A 17,214-nucleotide genomic window follows, 5' to 3' on the forward strand; every position below is an offset into this window, starting at 1 on the left:
GTACGTCTGATACATGTGGTCTTTGCCGCCCTAGCCCTAGCCCTAAAACAAACGTTGAGTCCAATTGACTCGGTTATCCTTACGAGTACAGAAAATCTGTAATGATTGAGCCAGCTCATGTTTATTGACAGAAAAAAAATAAAAGATAAAAGGAAGCAAAATACATAAACGACCGTAGCCCATATCCAGACTAACATAGGAAATACAAGTTTTTGCATGTCGCTATGTTTCACAACATCACATCAATGCTTTAAAACAAATGAAAATAAACATTTGTTTGCCAATCCTTCGCTCATGAAGATGACTATGTCTCAAAACCTTCAATATCCATCGTAACCAACTCCAGAACCAGATGAATGCATAGGAATATCTTCCAACATACCAATACGATCATGAAAAACGTGTCCGAGGAACTCCAAAAGCATCACCACTGTGCTATTGTACCTTCTTATTATACTTTTATGGCGTTGCCATTGACCACATTGGAGTTCCTACGTTTGTTGAACAACGACAACGACATTCTTCGGATAAAACTTCGTCTTTTCCTCTGCGTTGGAGTCTTGGGTTCAGGGGCAGGGGCAGATGCAGCATCACGCGGCATAAATGCCTGGATATTCCCCGAATCAGGCTGATTGTCATCATGATTATTGAGTGTTGAGTACATTTGACCAGTAGGGTCGGCGGCTATAGTCTCTTGTAGGGACGTCTCAATCACTATACCACTTCGATGATCATCTTGATGACCTGACCTTCTCTCAGACAACTCCCTTCGAGGTATAGTGACTGGCTCATCAGCAGGCGCAGTAACATGTCCGTGTGTGTTCGATTCATCATGCTCCAAGATGGCAACCAGGTCATCTTGACGCTCCACCTCTCCAGTTCTGTGCGCAAGGTCAAATCCCCCCCATGAATACCGGGAGTTCTTTGCCTTTGATGCGGGATTCTGAGGTCGATAACGGCGTTGTTCGGCTTCCCCATAGATTCGCGACATACTGCGTTTCGGGGACCCGAATTCGGCGTTGTATAGTAGACCGTTGAATTCCACGTACACGTCATCCGGAATAAAAGTATGAGTTCCATACTCGTATGGTTCTAGAGGTCCCAATGAATCCAATAGCCATCGCGTGAAACTGTTCCTTCGAGATTTCCTTGGCTCCGGTGAAGCGGCGTCTGTTTCAGTTCCTTGGACCGCGTCTGGCTCTGGTTTTTGCTGTCGCTTGACACGATAATTTTCCTCTACTCGCTGGCCACTTTGTTCTTCTAAGTTTGTCGCAAACCGGTGGAGCTGTGTCTCATCCGTGCTCAGAGGCTGTGGCCTTTCGTCGGCAACGGGTGGATTCGATGGGCTGTGGTCAACAAACTCGAATTCCTGCTTCTTGTCATTTGCGTCCAAGGACTTCTGCTTCCTAATTAGCAGACTGATTGGTGTAGTACACATGTCGCTCTCAATCGCCCTACATTTGAATATATCGGGAGAGAAAGCCTCTTTCGCATCCTCTCCGTCCTCGATGGTACGGATTCAATTCCGGGGAGATTAGAAACCATCGCGACGATATTCTTTCTGTTCGAATGAACCTCAATTTGAATAACGGTAGAGAAAGGGATGCGGCAGTTAATCAATGAAAAGGCCGTCGATTTGACAGCAATCAGTACAGAGTACTGCCTAAGATCAAGACCGAGGTATTTTCTCCTACAAGCTCTCTGAAGTAGTTTTCCAGGCGGCCCAGCAGATCTTATAAAATGACTTACAGGAATCCACATGAGCTAGAACTTGGGCATATACTATATCTATAATATTATACCACATCAACAGAGCGCCAACCTAAGAATGCAATAGAGGTTTGACGATTACGACGCTTACGCAAAAAATCGTCCCTAGAGCTGAATAGACGTGTTGTTTTATTGGCTTAAAATGCTTTGTTTCTGGACCTACGACCATGCGTTATGTAGCTTGAGTACTACGTAGGTGGCTGAAGTGGTTGGTTAGTTTGATTCAAGCACCTAGCAGCCCTAGCTGGACAGAGTCAGTGACTTCTGTAAAGTTGTTCTAAAGCATTCTGAAACGTTTCCACGGAGTTTCCGGTTTCATTTGCATAGAAAACGGGGGCCGAAAAAGGCAGATATGTAACTGACCGTAGGTGTGTGATACATTGGGGCAGAGAATCGTGTTGGCGGGCTGAAAATCAAACATAAACGGCAAAGACTCGTAAGAGCAGCTAATGGGATTAGATGTCGATCACTGCATACGATTTCTTGTTTTTGTACATGCGTGATGCACCTCGTATTTCACTAATTAGTTACTCCGCGAGACCGGGGATAAGCAGAAACACGCAAACCATCCGAGAATTAATGGGACGATGGGTGTCTTACCTAGATGGGAAACTTTTGTACCAGTGCCTAGTCCCAACATTGGCAGGGTTCCAATGCTCGTAGTAGGGCCCATATTTATGTATTGGGGTTACCACTGAGTGAGTTTACTCCGTACAATCATCCCAATTGCCCAGCTATTCATAGTAATAATATGCCGACAAACCTAGGTCACTATACGTGCCGTCCTATTAAACCTACTTACCTTAATGTACTATATGATTAACAAATCTAAAGCTTCGTACGCTAATTTCCTCTAGTCAAATTAGGACCGGAATTTATCTGGTAGCTGGCCCTTGAGCGCGTACGTCGAACTTAGTGATGCTTGTAGTCACGTTGGAATAGCTCTGGGTACCTTGAGAAGCGTCTAGTCTTGTTAAAGCTCTGGTTGTATTTCAGTGAATACTTGATTAAACATAAGACCTAGAACCAGTTGGAAAGAGTGTACATATCAAATGAATAAGGACAGAATGGGCTGCATGTAGAACTCGACTGTCATACTTCAGTCGCAGCATCAAGCTTCAAAGTCTAGTGTAAGCGCCTACGATGGAAATGTTGGCCATGACCATGACGGTGCTTGTTTTCGGGCTGGAATGCGGGAGACGGATAGTTTGCCTCACAGCCGCCATAATCTTCAGCAACGTCAGTTGGTTGTGGAGACACCGAGGGCTCGTCGATAGACATAAACAAACTGGAATCAGAAGTCGAGCTCGTTGATGTCGATGATGTTGACGTAGTGGCTGGAGGGAGGCTGGTGATAGTGGCTAATGTTGCTGATGACGGAGTTGATGCATCGGTGCTAACAGCGTGGGAGCTTGAAACAACCGAGGATACAGGAATGGCCGAACTGGAGACCACATAAAGGGCAGTTGGCGAGCTAGTAACCACGGCTGCAGTAGCAGAGGCGCTTGCTGTTGGCCAAAACACAGATGGCGTGTAAACAGGGATTGGGACGGTGAGACCATAGCCTGAAACTCCCCAGGTTGGAGAAGCCGGAGCAGTCCACCCAGAGGGGGCCACTGACCAAGTCGTAACGACGGTTGAATAGGTGGTAGTACCTGTCGCAGCCTGAATGCAACCACCTGAGCCGTAGACATTATTGCATTTATTGATCATTCTATCGCCCGTCAGACCACCCATATAGAAGCCTTCGAGAGTAATGTTCTGAGAAGGGACGATGTCAGACGCTGACCACATTACTGGGCCCCGCTCCATTCCATCTGCGAGTGATCCAGTCCAGTTTGTGAATACAAGATTGTTGAGTGCCACTGCGCCAGTATCCGGTGAATAGGTTTCCTGCCAATATTGATTGATATCCAAAGCATACGTCGTACTGTAACCCCAAAAGTTCTCAAACACCGAATCTGTGACATTACCCTGAGCCCCGGTGCCGCCGGGGAAAGTCTTGATCATGAGCATTTGAACACATTCGTATGAGTAAATGTTTCGCATAGTGATGTTTGAAACGACGTTGCCAGCAACAAGAGACCCTATAGACATGCCTCCGCTGTGGTTACAGTATGCTTCTTCGATCAAGACATTGTCTGAGCCTGCTTTTACAGAGACGCATTCATCTCTATTGGTGACTTCGAAGTCGTGGAGGTAACAATTGTTCGTGCATATGAGATCAATTCCATCCGTGGCCCCAATGTCGCCTGCTCTGCTTGTTGTCAGTTTACATTATGCGTGAAGGGATTTTTCATTTGCTTTCAGTATTCATACCGAATCGTGACATAAAATAGCTCCAAGTTAGAGACATCATCGAGTACGAAGTGAAAGGTGGGAGAATCGATAAGAATCATGTTGTGAATGGAAACGCTGTCCATGTCGATGAGACGGACAAGTCGTGCATTTTGACCGGTAGAATCGCGACGAGCAATATAACCCTGGCCATCGATGGCGCCGAGGTTATTGCTTGAGAAGAGCTCAAAGTCAGAGCCACGCTCAATGATAAAAGCGTTACCATCAAAATCACCATCTGATGTGAGGGTGATGAGGCCGTCGATTTGAAAAGCCCAGCCGGAGGCGCCATTCAGTTTTACTCCTGTGGCGACTTGGAATGGTGAGCTTAATGTTCTTTTATCATAATATCATCTGCTAGCCCTACGTGAATAATTGCCCTCTGGAATATAGAGCGTTGCTGCGTTGCCAGCAACGCAGGATGTAAAGGCAGTGCTTATTGCCTCTGCAATGTCAGTGACTCCATCTGCAACCGCGCCGTAGTCTAGGATGTTGCAAATGGTCGACTTTTCTGCAAGCGAAGTTGTGGCACCAAGAGCATCAAAGTCGATGTTTGCAGCAGCGGATATAATATTTGCCCATAAAGGAATGGCAAGAAATAGAGTCTCCTTCAAAGGAGCGGAAGGACAGAAACGCATGTCAGGTAATGAACGAACGGCTGACCAGCAAACAATTGAGCTGAATAATACCTTGGAAAAAAGGATGTAAGAAAGAAACGAGAGGATATATAATCCTCTACAACTAGCCTTTGCATATATGACTTGCACGGGGTAGCTTCTCACAAGTTTGCCTCAATTTGATTATTCGCCCTAGTGTCTGAAGTGGAGGTAACTAAATTCATGTATATAGTTTAATATATATGAAACCCATGGGTTCAAATAGCTTCCACCGGGTCGTAGTAGAATACGAGTAATGCTTCAGAGCCAATCGGAGCAGGCTATGAACAGAGCAGAAACTTCATGGTAAGCGAGCTCCTAGAGAAAAGGGGTCGGATTGACCATCTCAAGCACAAGCAGAACACAGTGACCCTATTCTGCTAAGAACAGGGACCAACTGTCGTCTGATGCTATGCTTCGACCTGCTAGATAGTAGACTGGAAGACTTTGTGATCACATAGATAAAATAAACAAAAGAGAGATTCCATATAGTAGTAGTAGTAGAGTCAGTAGACTAACTTTGGAGAAGAGAATCATATCAACAAAACACTTTTCGAAACCCACCCTCCTGCTAGATAGATATTGACCAATTGCGCAGCCCGGAAATAAAACATACAGCCATGCGCCGTGTGATGCGGAAATACATGTATTCATGCTTTAATAAAACAAAGTTGTAAAAGCAGTACGAATCCTTCTGGAAAAGTGAGACCATAAAGGGAGATAATGGGAAAAAAGCATAATAAGGAAGAAATAAAAAACACTGCACTGCGAGAATAGAATCTTTTCACTATGTACCTCGCCGTGCCCGTTTGCTCTCGCTTCCTGCTCGCATTCCACGATTACCACCGTCTCCATGTCCATGAATGTCATCTCCAGGGCGGCCACGTTTGCGAGGGAGCGTATTGCTGCCGCTAACAGGTCCGCTGTCCCGGTTGTAATCTCGCTCACGATCTCTTCCACCGCCACCGCGATCTCGATTGCGATCTCTGTCGCGATTCTCACCGCGGCCACTGGCCCATCGGCGCTCCTCGTTTGTAGGGCCTGGAGGGGCTGACGGCGGAGGGGGTGGTGGTAAAGAATTGTTATTGCTACTATGTGAAGAAGAAGGACGGATACGGCTGTGGTGGTCACCATTGCCAGGTCCTGAAATTTCACCACCGGGTCCATCTTCCCTATCTCGGCGATCTCGCTTCCGGTGATCATCACGGCCGCCAGTTGTGCGACGCCCACCCGAATCTCTTCCGAGCTGGTGCATCCCATCCTCCGCATTGTCGTTCCGACGGTTGCGCTCACGATCACGTCCGCGATCGCGACGCTCGTCCCTTCGACCGCCCCTTGTATTCTCTTCTTCCTCCCGACGGTCACGATCTGGCATGTCAGCGTGACCAGCATGCCTACCAGAACGTTTTGGCTCACGGTTAACTTCCTGAGTAGCATCACTGCGTCGGCCACGACCGCCAAAGCGATTGTCCTCCTCACGTGGGCCTGGAAACAACTCCGTTATTTCCTGTCCAGCAACTTCATCGGGGCCGCCTACTTGAGGACCGACCGGTCCACCTTCTTGAAGAGATGGGGCGTTTGAAGAGCTAGCTTGTCTTCCTCTGCCTCGAATCATCGTTCCTTGTCCACTTCGATCTTGTGAACCACCTGATTGCTGGAGCATATTATTGATTCCCGCAAAGCGCTTATCGCCGCGGTTTCTGTCGTTTCCAGGTCCTGAGGGAGGTCCACGTGTGACAGGTGAGCCGCTAATATGCCCGTGAGAACTACGAGGTCCGCTAGGCGGCGCTATTGGCGCTTGAGATCGACTACTTGCAGGACTCGCTTCGGATTTCACTTGCAGGTTTTTGAGACGGTCAGGATGTACACCGCTAGTGTCACCTTTGTCACCAGCGGGTGATGGTGCAGCAGAGTCCAGGCCTCGGCCGCTTGATCGACCAGAGGGACCAGTTGGAGGTTGACGATCAGCAGGACCACCAGGTGTTCCGGGTGGTATTGGTGGCTGTGGCATTGGCGCATTTCGCCCACGCGATTGACCAGCTCTACTTCGCGGACCAGATGGAATGTCACTCGGTGGCTCTGTTTGTCTTGTTGGCCGAGTATCCCTCCCATCTGACAAGTCAGTTCGCCCTGCCCTTTCGCTACGCGGTCCTGTCGGATACTCGTCATGGCGAGGACCCCGGCGATCGTCTGCTCTTGGCGGTGATGGCAACCGATTCCTCCGATCATCGCGATCAGGCCTTGTAGGGTCTCGGCGTTGGTTGTCAGCTTCGATTAATGCAACGCGATCAGGGTGTTCCCGCATGAGATCGGCCCTGTCTGGATGTGGCTGTGCTGCTGGACGCAAGCCGGGTGCTCCATCCCGTGAAAGAGAGTCTGAAGATCGAGGACCTGGACGGTTGACCTCGGAGTCTCGATGATGTCCACGAGCATCACGAGGTGGACGGAATTGGTCGTCGGACGGAGGGCCAGCACCAACCCGGTCACGATCAGCACGGCTAGGACCCCGAGAGTCACGATCATGCAGACGATCTCGATCTGAGTCAGGATAGCGATTAGAGCGAGAAGAATCCGTATGTCGGGAGTCTCTACGATCATCCTTCAGATCAGATTGCCTAGCTGAACGACTGTCATGTTTGTAACCACGGGGAGGCTCCGGTTTATTTGGGAGATTCGGAGGCGGTGGTAACCGTGGTGGTTGCGAAGCAACCCTATCCAGTTCCGGGCGCTTCGGTATGCTAGCAGTGTTGTTTGGGTCGGGTGGCCTTGAAGCATGTCGAGATTGTGCAGGAGATGCTGTTCTTGCCCTAGCGTTGTCGGAGTCTTTGATTGGGGGAGGTCCTAAGAGTTGTTCCGATTCGAGTAGTAATCTTTTCTCCTCTTGTGTCAAGGCTGTTCGTTCAATCTTATCATCCGACGAAAGCACCTCTGCGACGCCTTTTCGTGGTTCCGTTTTATTAACAATTCCCTCTTCACTTGCCGGCGGTCGATTAGGGTTTGCAGCGTCAGCCATCTTCGCATCCTCAATCTCGCCATCTTCGACTTCCATTTTATCGTTCAATGTGCCATTTGTTCTGATGAAACGGTCAACTAGCCGATCAAATACATCATAATATAACATGAAACTCACCCTGGAGGTTTGAATTCTGCAGCTTGTGCATTAAGCTGTTTGGGAGTGGCGGTGTCTGTTCTGGATGAACGAGCTTTGCCTTTGTCGCCAGTCAAGTTCTCGTTCTGTTTTAAATTCAATTTGTTAGTTTCTTTTAGTCAATATATGAAAAAGATGACCTACAATCATAAAGGCTTGAGGAAGGAGCCACTCTTTCTCTCTTCTGCTGAAATCTCCTTTCAACGAGGCTGCTGGAATCTTCACATCCTCCCTCTCGTCGTTGCTTAGGGAGTTAACACACTGCAGCATATCGCGACCCATCCAGTTAACAGCTGGAAAATGCTGGGAAACAGCTTTCAAAACACTAATAGCGTTTCGGATATGCATATATTCCCCGCCATTGAAACACGTCTTTAGTGCACCAGCGAGCAAACGGTGCCACTTGTAAAGCAACCGACGAAACATCTCATAATCTACGAATGAGGTCGATTTGCCTTCAGCATCAACATTCATAGCGAACCCAGGCAACGTCTTATTTGGGCCCCAGGCTTCTTTCTCGTAAAGCGCCCTGTCAGAATGCCAGCGGGTCAAGTCACGTAGAACCTCATTGAGGAATTTTCCAAAGTTATCGGCTTCCTTTGACGTACATTGGAAGATGATCGCCGTCAGCCGATGTTCTCGGAACAGTTGATCGAGTAGACCGACTGTGCGGAAGTTGGGGGTGCCGGAAATATGTAGAAACTTCATCATCTTGAACGAATAGAATGAATCAATTGGCGATAACAAGAGGCGAGGTAAAAAGCATTGCTCTAAAAGAGCTAGATTAAGAGCTTCATATTTGCCTCGCATGCTAGGAAACCAGTGATCCTTTTCTTTCTGTAGTCGGTTTCGAGTGTGCTCGTATGAAATAAGATGTTGTTTATTTTCCTCAAGGAGACGTTCTTGAAATTCTTGAATCTGTTTTTTCTCTCTCTCCTTCTTCTGTGTGCCGGCCATACTGAGATCAGTTCTATCGTTCGAAATCACAAAAGCTTTACGCTTTTGCCTTTCAATTTCATCTTCGTACGCCTTGCCAGGAATGTGAACGTCGTATAGAGAAAGTTGCCAGAACGTCGTATAGAAAGGTAGGCCCACAGTTTGCCAGACACTGGAAGAGAGAACGGGTTGAATTTCGTCCATGAGGCCTTGTAGCACGGGGTGCCAGGGAGGAATTTGAGGACTAGATGTAGTGCCATTGGGTTGGACATCTGTCATGCCAGCGGAATCTGATGTGGAGGACGAATTATCCACATCCATCTCTCCATCGGCGGATTTGTCTTCCTTTTTCCCAGCAGCATCACCCTCAGTCATTTCTACATCACCGTCAGCGATTATAGAAGCTGGAAAAACGGTCTCGAGACTCTGGACGGAAGATAAATCACGGGAGTTGCGATCGGCATCTGCAATCTGTTTACACAAACTAGGTCTCGTAACCCAGAAAGCAATATCAGGCTGTAACCCGAATTCTCCGATTAATTTCGGAAGGCTAGGAACAAAGGCGTCAAACTCGGCGATTGTAAGATTGCTTCGAAGCAAATCTAAATACTGTGTCAAGATCCGGTGAATTTCATCGAATATATTGCCCAACAACTTCAGCTCAGGGACCATCTCGGACTCTCTATATACGCATAGAAGACGCTCTTGCGCTATAGCAATAAGTAACTGACCAGCCATTTTGGACTCGGTTAAAGCTTTCATCAGCCTCTTGGAAGTTGTCCTTGATTCATGTCGCTTGTCTAACAGCTGTAGCATAGTCTGTGCTTGCAATAGACCACCACCAGCCATGCCTTGGATTTGTGCCTCATTGAAGTTTGTATCGGTCACAATCCCGGCCATAGAGCTGATGATCCGTTCTAGAACAATAAGATCGGTCGAATTCTGATGCCGTAATTGCTCCAAGACATATTGAAGTATTGGAGTTGGATTCAGAACAGAGTAGCGCTTGAACGCTTTCCCTGTAAAGGTCGAGAGAGCATTAAGCCACCTGCTGGTTAACATCCCTCCTTGCTGAACACGACTTCTTCCCTTTTGGCCTAAGGAATTGATCAGAGCCCAGGCAAGAATATCATATCCCAAATCAGTAAAATAACGAGCGCATTCCACAACAACATCTATTAGATTATCGTATGACTCGATTTGTGTGATTTCAACGTTGATCACAATCCCCGGATTCGCATATGCTATTTCGGCTAACGCCCGAGCCATGGCTTTGATGTTTGTTTTACTCAGCCGCTTAAGAGTGTCCCTGGTCTGTGCAGTAGCAAGGTCGAAGGCTGATTTGATCTCAGGTAGTCTGGATGTTTGCCCAAAGTGCCATTCAGCGTACATATTGTAACGCACTGCTCTGGGAAAGTGACGGATGACAGCAAAGACTTCGTTGGCAACTCCTGGATTCTTTTTAGACAAGCTGAGAGCAGGTAGGAATAGGCGTTTGCAAAAGTCCCTCCAACGATTCTTGTTGGTCTCGGAATCATCATGGTCCAGAGAATTTTGAGCGATTCGTGCAATTTTGCTCATTAGCAATGGGTCCTGCCCAATTCTGAAGCCCGACACATTTAACAAAGACGAAGCCAACCCAAAGAAGTCATCGACGGTTTGGCAGACTGGTATGGTATCTGCCCAATGATCCCAATAAAATCGATAATTGATTCCATCTTCTCGGTCCTCTTTATCTGGATGAGCCCATCGAAGCAACTTGCGAGGTGGAGCTTCAATGAGACGGACCTGACCCTTTGGCATGCCAGATTGATCAAGGCTGGGAATTGGTTTGATTCCACGAATGTGACCCATACCTTGCATAGGCCGTAGAGGCGTATATAGTTTACTCAAGCAGTGGTGGACAATGCGATGGATGTAGTCAGGTAGCTCTGGGATATCCATGAGCCAGGGAAATCGGCTTAGCATGTAAAGAGCTTCCGGGACAGCACCAATCGTCAACAAACTCTTCAGTAAATCAACCTTCTGTTCTCGAATGTCCGGCAAAGGTTCTTTTTCCTCCTCATCTTTTGTGGTAGCAGCTTCGGAATCCTTCGCAGGCGTACCGGATCTGGCGTCAGCGTCGCGAGAGCGAGATACAGGGGTAGGAACTGTATCATCCGGTAGCGCACCCGCAAGCACGAGGGCGTTGATACCTCCTCCAGGTTTGGCCTTCACTTCTCGCTCCAACCTCTCTTTCTTGACTTTCTCCTCGAGTTCAGACATCAAGTCATCATCTCGCCAAAGATGAGGATAGAGGTCACGAAGTGAAATGAAGCCAATCTTTATCAGCAAAGCCGCAACCCAGATCAGATTCTCCGGAAGGTAACCGGCTTCACGCGCTGCTGTCGAGTAGAATCGAAGTTTGAAACCGAGAAGTTGGGCCGCGACACGATTGCCTTTTGGCGGCAATGTACCCGTTTCTTCTATCCATCTTCTGGTTTCGGCTTCGAGACCTGGCTGGTTGCCTGCTTCTGCAATTGCCACCTCTTTCTCTTCATCAGACAAAGGGCGTCGGCCAATCTCAAAAAATGCACGTATGCCAGTCTCTCGCACGCGATTCCAAAAAACCTTGTCTCGTTCATCGCGCGCTCGCACAAGGTCCTCCTTTTTGTCATCGTCATAGCCTGTCCATCCTGGGATAGCCCAGCTAGGTAGGCCAGAAATAATGTCAGCTTCCTCCTCCCGGCGTAGACGATCCCCCTTAGGCCACCAAGAACTAGCGCGCAAGAACCTAACGAAGAAGTGATACTTCTTTACAAGGACCGCAGCGAAGACATCCAGAGTAACGTCAAGAACACGTCCCACATCCAAATCAAAGGCTCCAATCATGGCCTTGACGCGTTCAAACGTTTCCTCCACGATCTCACTCGATGGCGACTCGGTGTTGCTTGTGGTAAAAAGCTCGGTGACCAACTTCGAATAACCCTCAGACTCTTCACGAAGAAGATTGTAATTAGATTGTCGATAAAGAACATTGGTTTGTTTGCGAATGCCTATGCGCGTGAATGTTTCCCGTACGAGCCCTAGTCCTTGAACGAAGTTGGTGTCCAGCTCGAGACGCAACAACGCAGGTGATATCCCGGTAGCGAGCACGAATGATTTCAAGGTTTCGTTGGAGACACTGGTTTCCTCGGCAAGAATAGATAGAGTATTTAGGAAAAACGAAGAGGCGTTGCGGTCTTCGGGGTTCTGATCCTTATCTGCGAGTATTTCTTCCACGGCTTCTCCTGCTTCCAACGGTTGTAATTTTCTAGCCAAGACTGCTCTAATGATCTCTTGGAATATACAACCAAGTGTAATCAGATCATTAGTCTTTCGCGCATCGACACACTGGTTGACAATTTTCTGTTTCCCATCGTCTGTCCATCCATCTATGATTGCTTGGGTGATGTATTCAAATCGATACGCCGAATTTTGCACCTCATTCGAGGGAGCTTCACTCGGTCGGTCATTCTTCACAATACTAGCTCCATTGATTTGGCGAGCTTCAGGAGCGGCGTTTGACGGGGCAGCCATCAAGCTGTCGGCAGCTGGCTTTGTCCGATCCTGTGTCACTGTCTGTACACGACCCGACGATGTTCTACCGCCTCTGCTTGGTCTTCTGCCTCGTCCAGTATTATCTCCAGAACCTTGACGCACACTCGGTGATTGAGGCTGATTGTGCTGTGCAAGGTTCAAGTTGCCGGGTCGATGAGGGGAAGGCCTTTGTCCGTCATGTCCTGAATCACCAGACCAAGACCTGTCTCCTCTCTTTCTTTTGCCACCAGCGCCTGGGGGCATTGTGGCCGCGTGCCAGTAGCCAAGTTAGGGCGAGAGGGGTTTTTGCAGTCAATGCAGGGCGACTTGGGAGACGGTCTTGACACGAAGGGAGGCAAAGCAAGGCAAATCGCATGTTAGTTTAAAAGAACCTGTGAAATGGAAATCGCGAAGTAAACGAAGGAAAATAACGAAGCATACCGGTAGTTCAATTCTCATGTCGGAAAGAGAATGAAAGCTATTTAGACAAAGGAAATGCCAGCAAATCGCAGCGTTGTTGATTGGGAAGTTGGCCCTGGACGAACTTTCCTCAGTTCTTCCACTTGGACCGTTGCGCCCAAATATCGCGGCTAGCGCTAGCGCCACCTAGCGTCTCCGCGCCTGAGGAACTGGGAGGACCGCGACTCCTATTGGCTGCACCGGCTGCCAGTTTATGATGCCTGAGGCCACTTTGACATGCACGTTTTTATTTCTTACTTGTCAGACTTGTTGCCCTACGTAATTCTAGGTGAAAGAAAGAAAGAAAGAAAGAAAGAAAGAAAAGAGATCTCGGCCATGAAAAGTCTCTTGTTTGAACCGATGCTGAATATTCGTCCCTTGATATAATGTACATTGGGATTCCTGTATTTTCTATCCTGACAAAACCAATGCCTATGTCGTGGAGCTGCGTGGTGAACATGCTGAATCCATGGCAGAAGCGACGGGATAGGTTTTGCCTGTCTGAAGGACTTGCGATAAAATAAACGCCATCAAGGTAGAAGGCAGTTGGATGCTTCTTCGCGTGATAGGTGCCCGCAATGGAGCAGGAGATGCAGTTGGATGCTCACCTGTCGTCCTCATCAGTTGAGGGAGGACCACCTGTCGTTATACTCAACTTCTTGAGAAATGCAATACAAATATCATAAACTTTGTGCCTCCTCCTGAGAAACACATTCTTTTCTGATGAAGATGTTGAAGCTTCCATATCTAGGTAAGGCCGTGGTGGCTGTCGTGTCAGAAACACGCTTGAGAGATCTATACGATCTATTAGAAAGGTCAGAAGGATCACCAAGCGGTGATGTCCTCGACTTCCGCTTCACCGAAAGTGCTGCTCTTGGTTAACTTTCCTACGGTGTCTGCAGAAAGACTGCCTTGGTTATCGGGCTTCGACATTATATCTGGCAATACCTCTCTAAAAAATTCCAGAATGTATGAGTTGACCTGTTGGAACTGGAGAAGGAACGCATCGTGACCCTCGGGGCTATCAATTTCCTTCAGCCGAGAATTTGGAATGCCAGCCGCGATCTCCTTTTGCTCCTCGAACGTAAACAGGCCATCACTCTCGATACCCATGACTAATGCAGGCTGCTCAATTTGAGACAAGGCTTCTTGTACTGGAGAGGTGGAATTGGGGTCTGCACGATGGCGGGATACATCATGGGTATCCAACTTGCGGGTGATTGCAATGTAGCAATTGCTATCGAATCTCTTAACGAATTTCTCTCCCTGATACCTGAGGTATGACTGAGCAGAGAAGTACGTTGATGGGCGAGTCGGTTTGGGAGTTGGAAGCGATGCCGTGAAAGTGGTGGTACCATTGAATTGAGGATCAGTGAATTCGATCTCTGTTTGCGTCTGAGGTGAACCAGTCTGGCTGGAGGAACGCGAAGGGCGCAAATTTCTGTGGCCATCGTTGTGTACAACCCAGTGTTCATTTGGTGGCGACGGGGACGTTGTGCCGTTAATATTCTGTCGTTTCGAGGGATCGGGCACATTCCTGCCAAATCTTGACTCGAAAGAATTGCGACTGCGGTAGGTCAAAAGAGCTGACATACGGGCGGCTCCCAAACCTGTTGCGGGGGGGTCATCAAAAGAGTAGTAGCCATCTTCGTACTTGGGGTCGCTGTATATGGACTGACGCTGGGCCTCACCCCAACTAATACACCATGCGGAGTGACGGGCAGATGTGGCAATTGGGACGATACAGCGAACATAATCTTTCCCAAAGTATGCATATTCAAGTGTAAGCATTCCCCCCATAGATCCTCCGACGACAGCTGCAATCTGCTTAATACCCAAGTCATCGAGAACCAATTTATGAATCCTGCCAAAAGATGAACAACATTAGTCTGGCTTATTCGGAGTACGGGGGACTGCCGCGACTCACCTCACGTCGTCCCGAATGGTGGTCAATGGAAACTCGGGCCCATATTGGCCTTTCGTAGGATCGCCATCCCTATACGTTACGGCACTGGCACTCCCATAAGGACTGCCTAGACTATTGAGACAAATGACGAAGAAGCGAGTGATATCGAATGCTTGACCAGGGCCCCCAATGAGAGGACCCCACCAGTCTGCGACATCGGCACTGCCGCTTAATGCATGACAGATGACTAGAGCGTTGTCACGGTTTGGAGAGAGTTGGCCCCGAGAAGTATATGCAACTGGCACATTGTGCAGGACGGCTCCTGACTCAAGTGTAAAGGAAGGAATAATTGCAATCTCCTGGTCCGAAATGAGCTGCGAAAACGGATTCTCTGGTTGCGATGCGATTCTCTCTACGGGATTTAGTAGCTGTCCACGATGAGAGTAAAAATGGGGGAGCACTGACGGTATTTGTGAGCGCCAGAAGCGCTTTCGCCGTCTGTTGGAGACATTTATGAATTGGTATGTACGGGGGATTTGTTTATGTCGAGAGAAGAAGAAGTGAGATGAGTCACGACTTTGGTCGGCTTTTTGTACAATTGGATTTTTTGAGCGGGACCCCCTCATTTGTGGATGCCTTGGCATCCAGGCCATCAATCTCCGGCTGATGACATAACCCGTTATGAAACATCACATTTTCAAGTCCAGTAGGATGCTTACTGGTTTGTAGCTATGCTGGCATTGGTTTCCATTGTCTCTCGCCAGATGCCGCTGTGTTGGCGCGATATCGTGCCCTGTTCGCCTACTATGTAATCGAACTTCTATATAAGGTTCATGGACGCACCGGAGTGAATTCTACACTACTGATTCTAGCTATCTGATCTCCCTATTTGACAGAACTCAAGGAGTCTCGGAAATTTTATACACAAGCTTCTCGGCGCTGTAGTTACCCGCCTCCATCGCGGCCATGCCTTCAATCGCGCCTTCGAGGCCCTTGGGTCTGAGGCTGATAGGATGGGGTTTTACTCTTCCAGCGGCAAGGAATGTTCGTGCAATCTCCCACCAGGTCAATTGGAATTGGCCATGTTTCTCGTTGTCGACGTATTTGGCTCCACCCTTCTCAAAATCGTCTCCTATGCCGGTGTACGCCAGGGTAAATGTGACCTTGACCTCATCACGGGGAAATTTCGGGTGCAAAATATGACCATAACGAGCGCCTGCGTTGGAAGTGAGTCCTTCGGCACAGATTTGGGCAGTCTGGTCAGTAGCCACACAGTCCCAGGCGTATTGGAGTTGGTTCTTTGTATATTCGTTGATCTTCTTGCCGCATTCCGGATCCTTGTAGTCAAAGACCTCCTCGGCACCCAGGCTCTTCAGCAGGCCAAAGTTTTTTGGGGATGATGTAGTTATGACCTTATATCCTGCCCTATTTATTACACGTCAGTCGCCAAAATTGGAAATCGATACAAACATGGGGATTCATGACATACAGTTTAGCAAATTGGATTCCCAAAGTACCTGTCGCCGTGCTTCCGCCATAAATAAGTAGAAACTCGGGCTCCTTGATAGGCTCAGAGGGTAAAGCCAGTCCCAGGCCATAGTCCTTTTCAAATAACCCCTGGCCGACGGTAGTCACACCACAACCCAGAGTTGCAGCCTCCTCAAAGGTGAGTGTGTCAGGGATTTTGATGGTAGTAAATTCCTTGGCGATGATGTATTCTGCAAAGGCACCATCTTCTGCGTAAGACCCATTGACGCCATTTACAAAGCCGCATACGCGGTCGCCTTTTTGAAAAGACTTGGTTACTTTGAGGCCGACTTCCTCGACCACACCGGCAAAGTCAACACCAACACCGGTTCCATCTTTGGCGTTTTGGTTCTTGACACTTTTCCAATCGGTCGGGTTGAGTGCGATAGCTTCTGTCTTGACTAGGATATAACCATCGCGAAGCTTAGGAATTGGACGGTCTGAAACCAGCACCGACTGCTTGGGATCTTTGTAGACAACTGCTTTCATTTTTGTGCTATGCCAGACACTAAATTGCTGATGTTGGTTACTTGAGGAAGACCAAGGGGGGCAAAACTCGAGGAACAACAGGCATAAATATACTGAGGGGAATACCTCCATAAGTTCGCCTTTTGGATGTGAGCTTACAAATCAGCGTGGACCACTCTTTCTGTAGATCGCGAATCAAAAAGAGAGGTATTATTAATTTATAATGGCATTGGGACTAAAAAGAAATATCAACTAAAACTAGCCAATAAACTAAACGCCTCCATGCCGGTACAACCGAACAGTATACCAAATCAACTTATCACAACGTCATCGCCAGCTAACCCCTCACTAACACTTCGCGAGCTTTTCACGTATCCTAAAACCACCACCGACCTGCATAAACCCGCAGCTCTACGTGTAAATAACCACTAGTTACACTCAGAGGCTAT

The 17,214-nt window shown here is 48.1% G+C and overlaps 5 protein-coding genes across 5 annotated transcripts; all 5 read right to left on the reverse strand.

Annotated features, from left to right (window-relative positions):
* Nucleotides 1–451: 451 nt before the first annotated feature.
* UA08_07097 (hypothetical protein) lies at nucleotides 452–1,438 on the reverse strand (the record flags this gene model as incomplete). The annotated part of the gene is made up of 1 exon (XM_020262001.1): nucleotides 452–1,438. The coding sequence occupies one exon, from the start codon at nucleotides 1,436–1,438 to the stop codon at nucleotides 452–454; it is 987 nt and encodes a 328-aa protein (XP_020117646.1).
* Nucleotides 1,439–2,895: 1,457 nt separating this feature from the next.
* On the reverse strand, nucleotides 2,896–4,745 carry UA08_07098 (hypothetical protein; the record flags this gene model as incomplete). The annotated part of the gene is made up of 3 exons (XM_020262002.1): nucleotides 2,896–4,027; nucleotides 4,090–4,420; nucleotides 4,475–4,745. 3 exons carry the CDS (start codon nucleotides 4,743–4,745, stop codon nucleotides 2,896–2,898), a joined length of 1,734 nt encoding a protein of 577 aa, XP_020117647.1.
* An 805-nt stretch (nucleotides 4,746–5,550) lies between these two features.
* Nucleotides 5,551–12,669, reverse strand: UA08_07099 (hypothetical protein; the record flags this gene model as incomplete). Its single annotated transcript, XM_020262004.1, has 3 exons — nucleotides 5,551–7,837; nucleotides 7,894–7,997; nucleotides 8,056–12,669. 3 exons carry the CDS (start codon nucleotides 12,667–12,669, stop codon nucleotides 5,551–5,553), a joined length of 7,005 nt encoding a protein of 2,334 aa, XP_020117876.1.
* Nucleotides 12,670–13,689: 1,020 nt separating this feature from the next.
* UA08_07100 (Homoserine O-acetyltransferase) lies at nucleotides 13,690–15,281 on the reverse strand (the record flags this gene model as incomplete). Its single annotated transcript, XM_020262005.1, has 3 exons — nucleotides 13,690–14,728; nucleotides 14,792–15,182; nucleotides 15,236–15,281. The coding sequence occupies 3 exons, from the start codon at nucleotides 15,279–15,281 to the stop codon at nucleotides 13,690–13,692; spliced, it is 1,476 nt and encodes a 491-aa protein (XP_020117875.1).
* Nucleotides 15,282–15,669: 388 nt separating this feature from the next.
* UA08_07101 (hypothetical protein) lies at nucleotides 15,670–16,786 on the reverse strand (the record flags this gene model as incomplete). Its single annotated transcript, XM_020262006.1, has 2 exons — nucleotides 15,670–16,195; nucleotides 16,260–16,786. 2 exons carry the CDS (start codon nucleotides 16,784–16,786, stop codon nucleotides 15,670–15,672), a joined length of 1,053 nt encoding a protein of 350 aa, XP_020117874.1.
* Nucleotides 16,787–17,214: the final 428 nt, after the last annotated feature.

Source organism: Talaromyces atroroseus (assembly GCF_001907595.1).
Source record: "Talaromyces atroroseus strain IBT 11181 chromosome Unknown scaffold_10, whole genome shotgun sequence".
NCBI classification, from domain to species: Eukaryota; Fungi; Ascomycota; class Eurotiomycetes; order Eurotiales; family Trichocomaceae; genus Talaromyces; species Talaromyces atroroseus.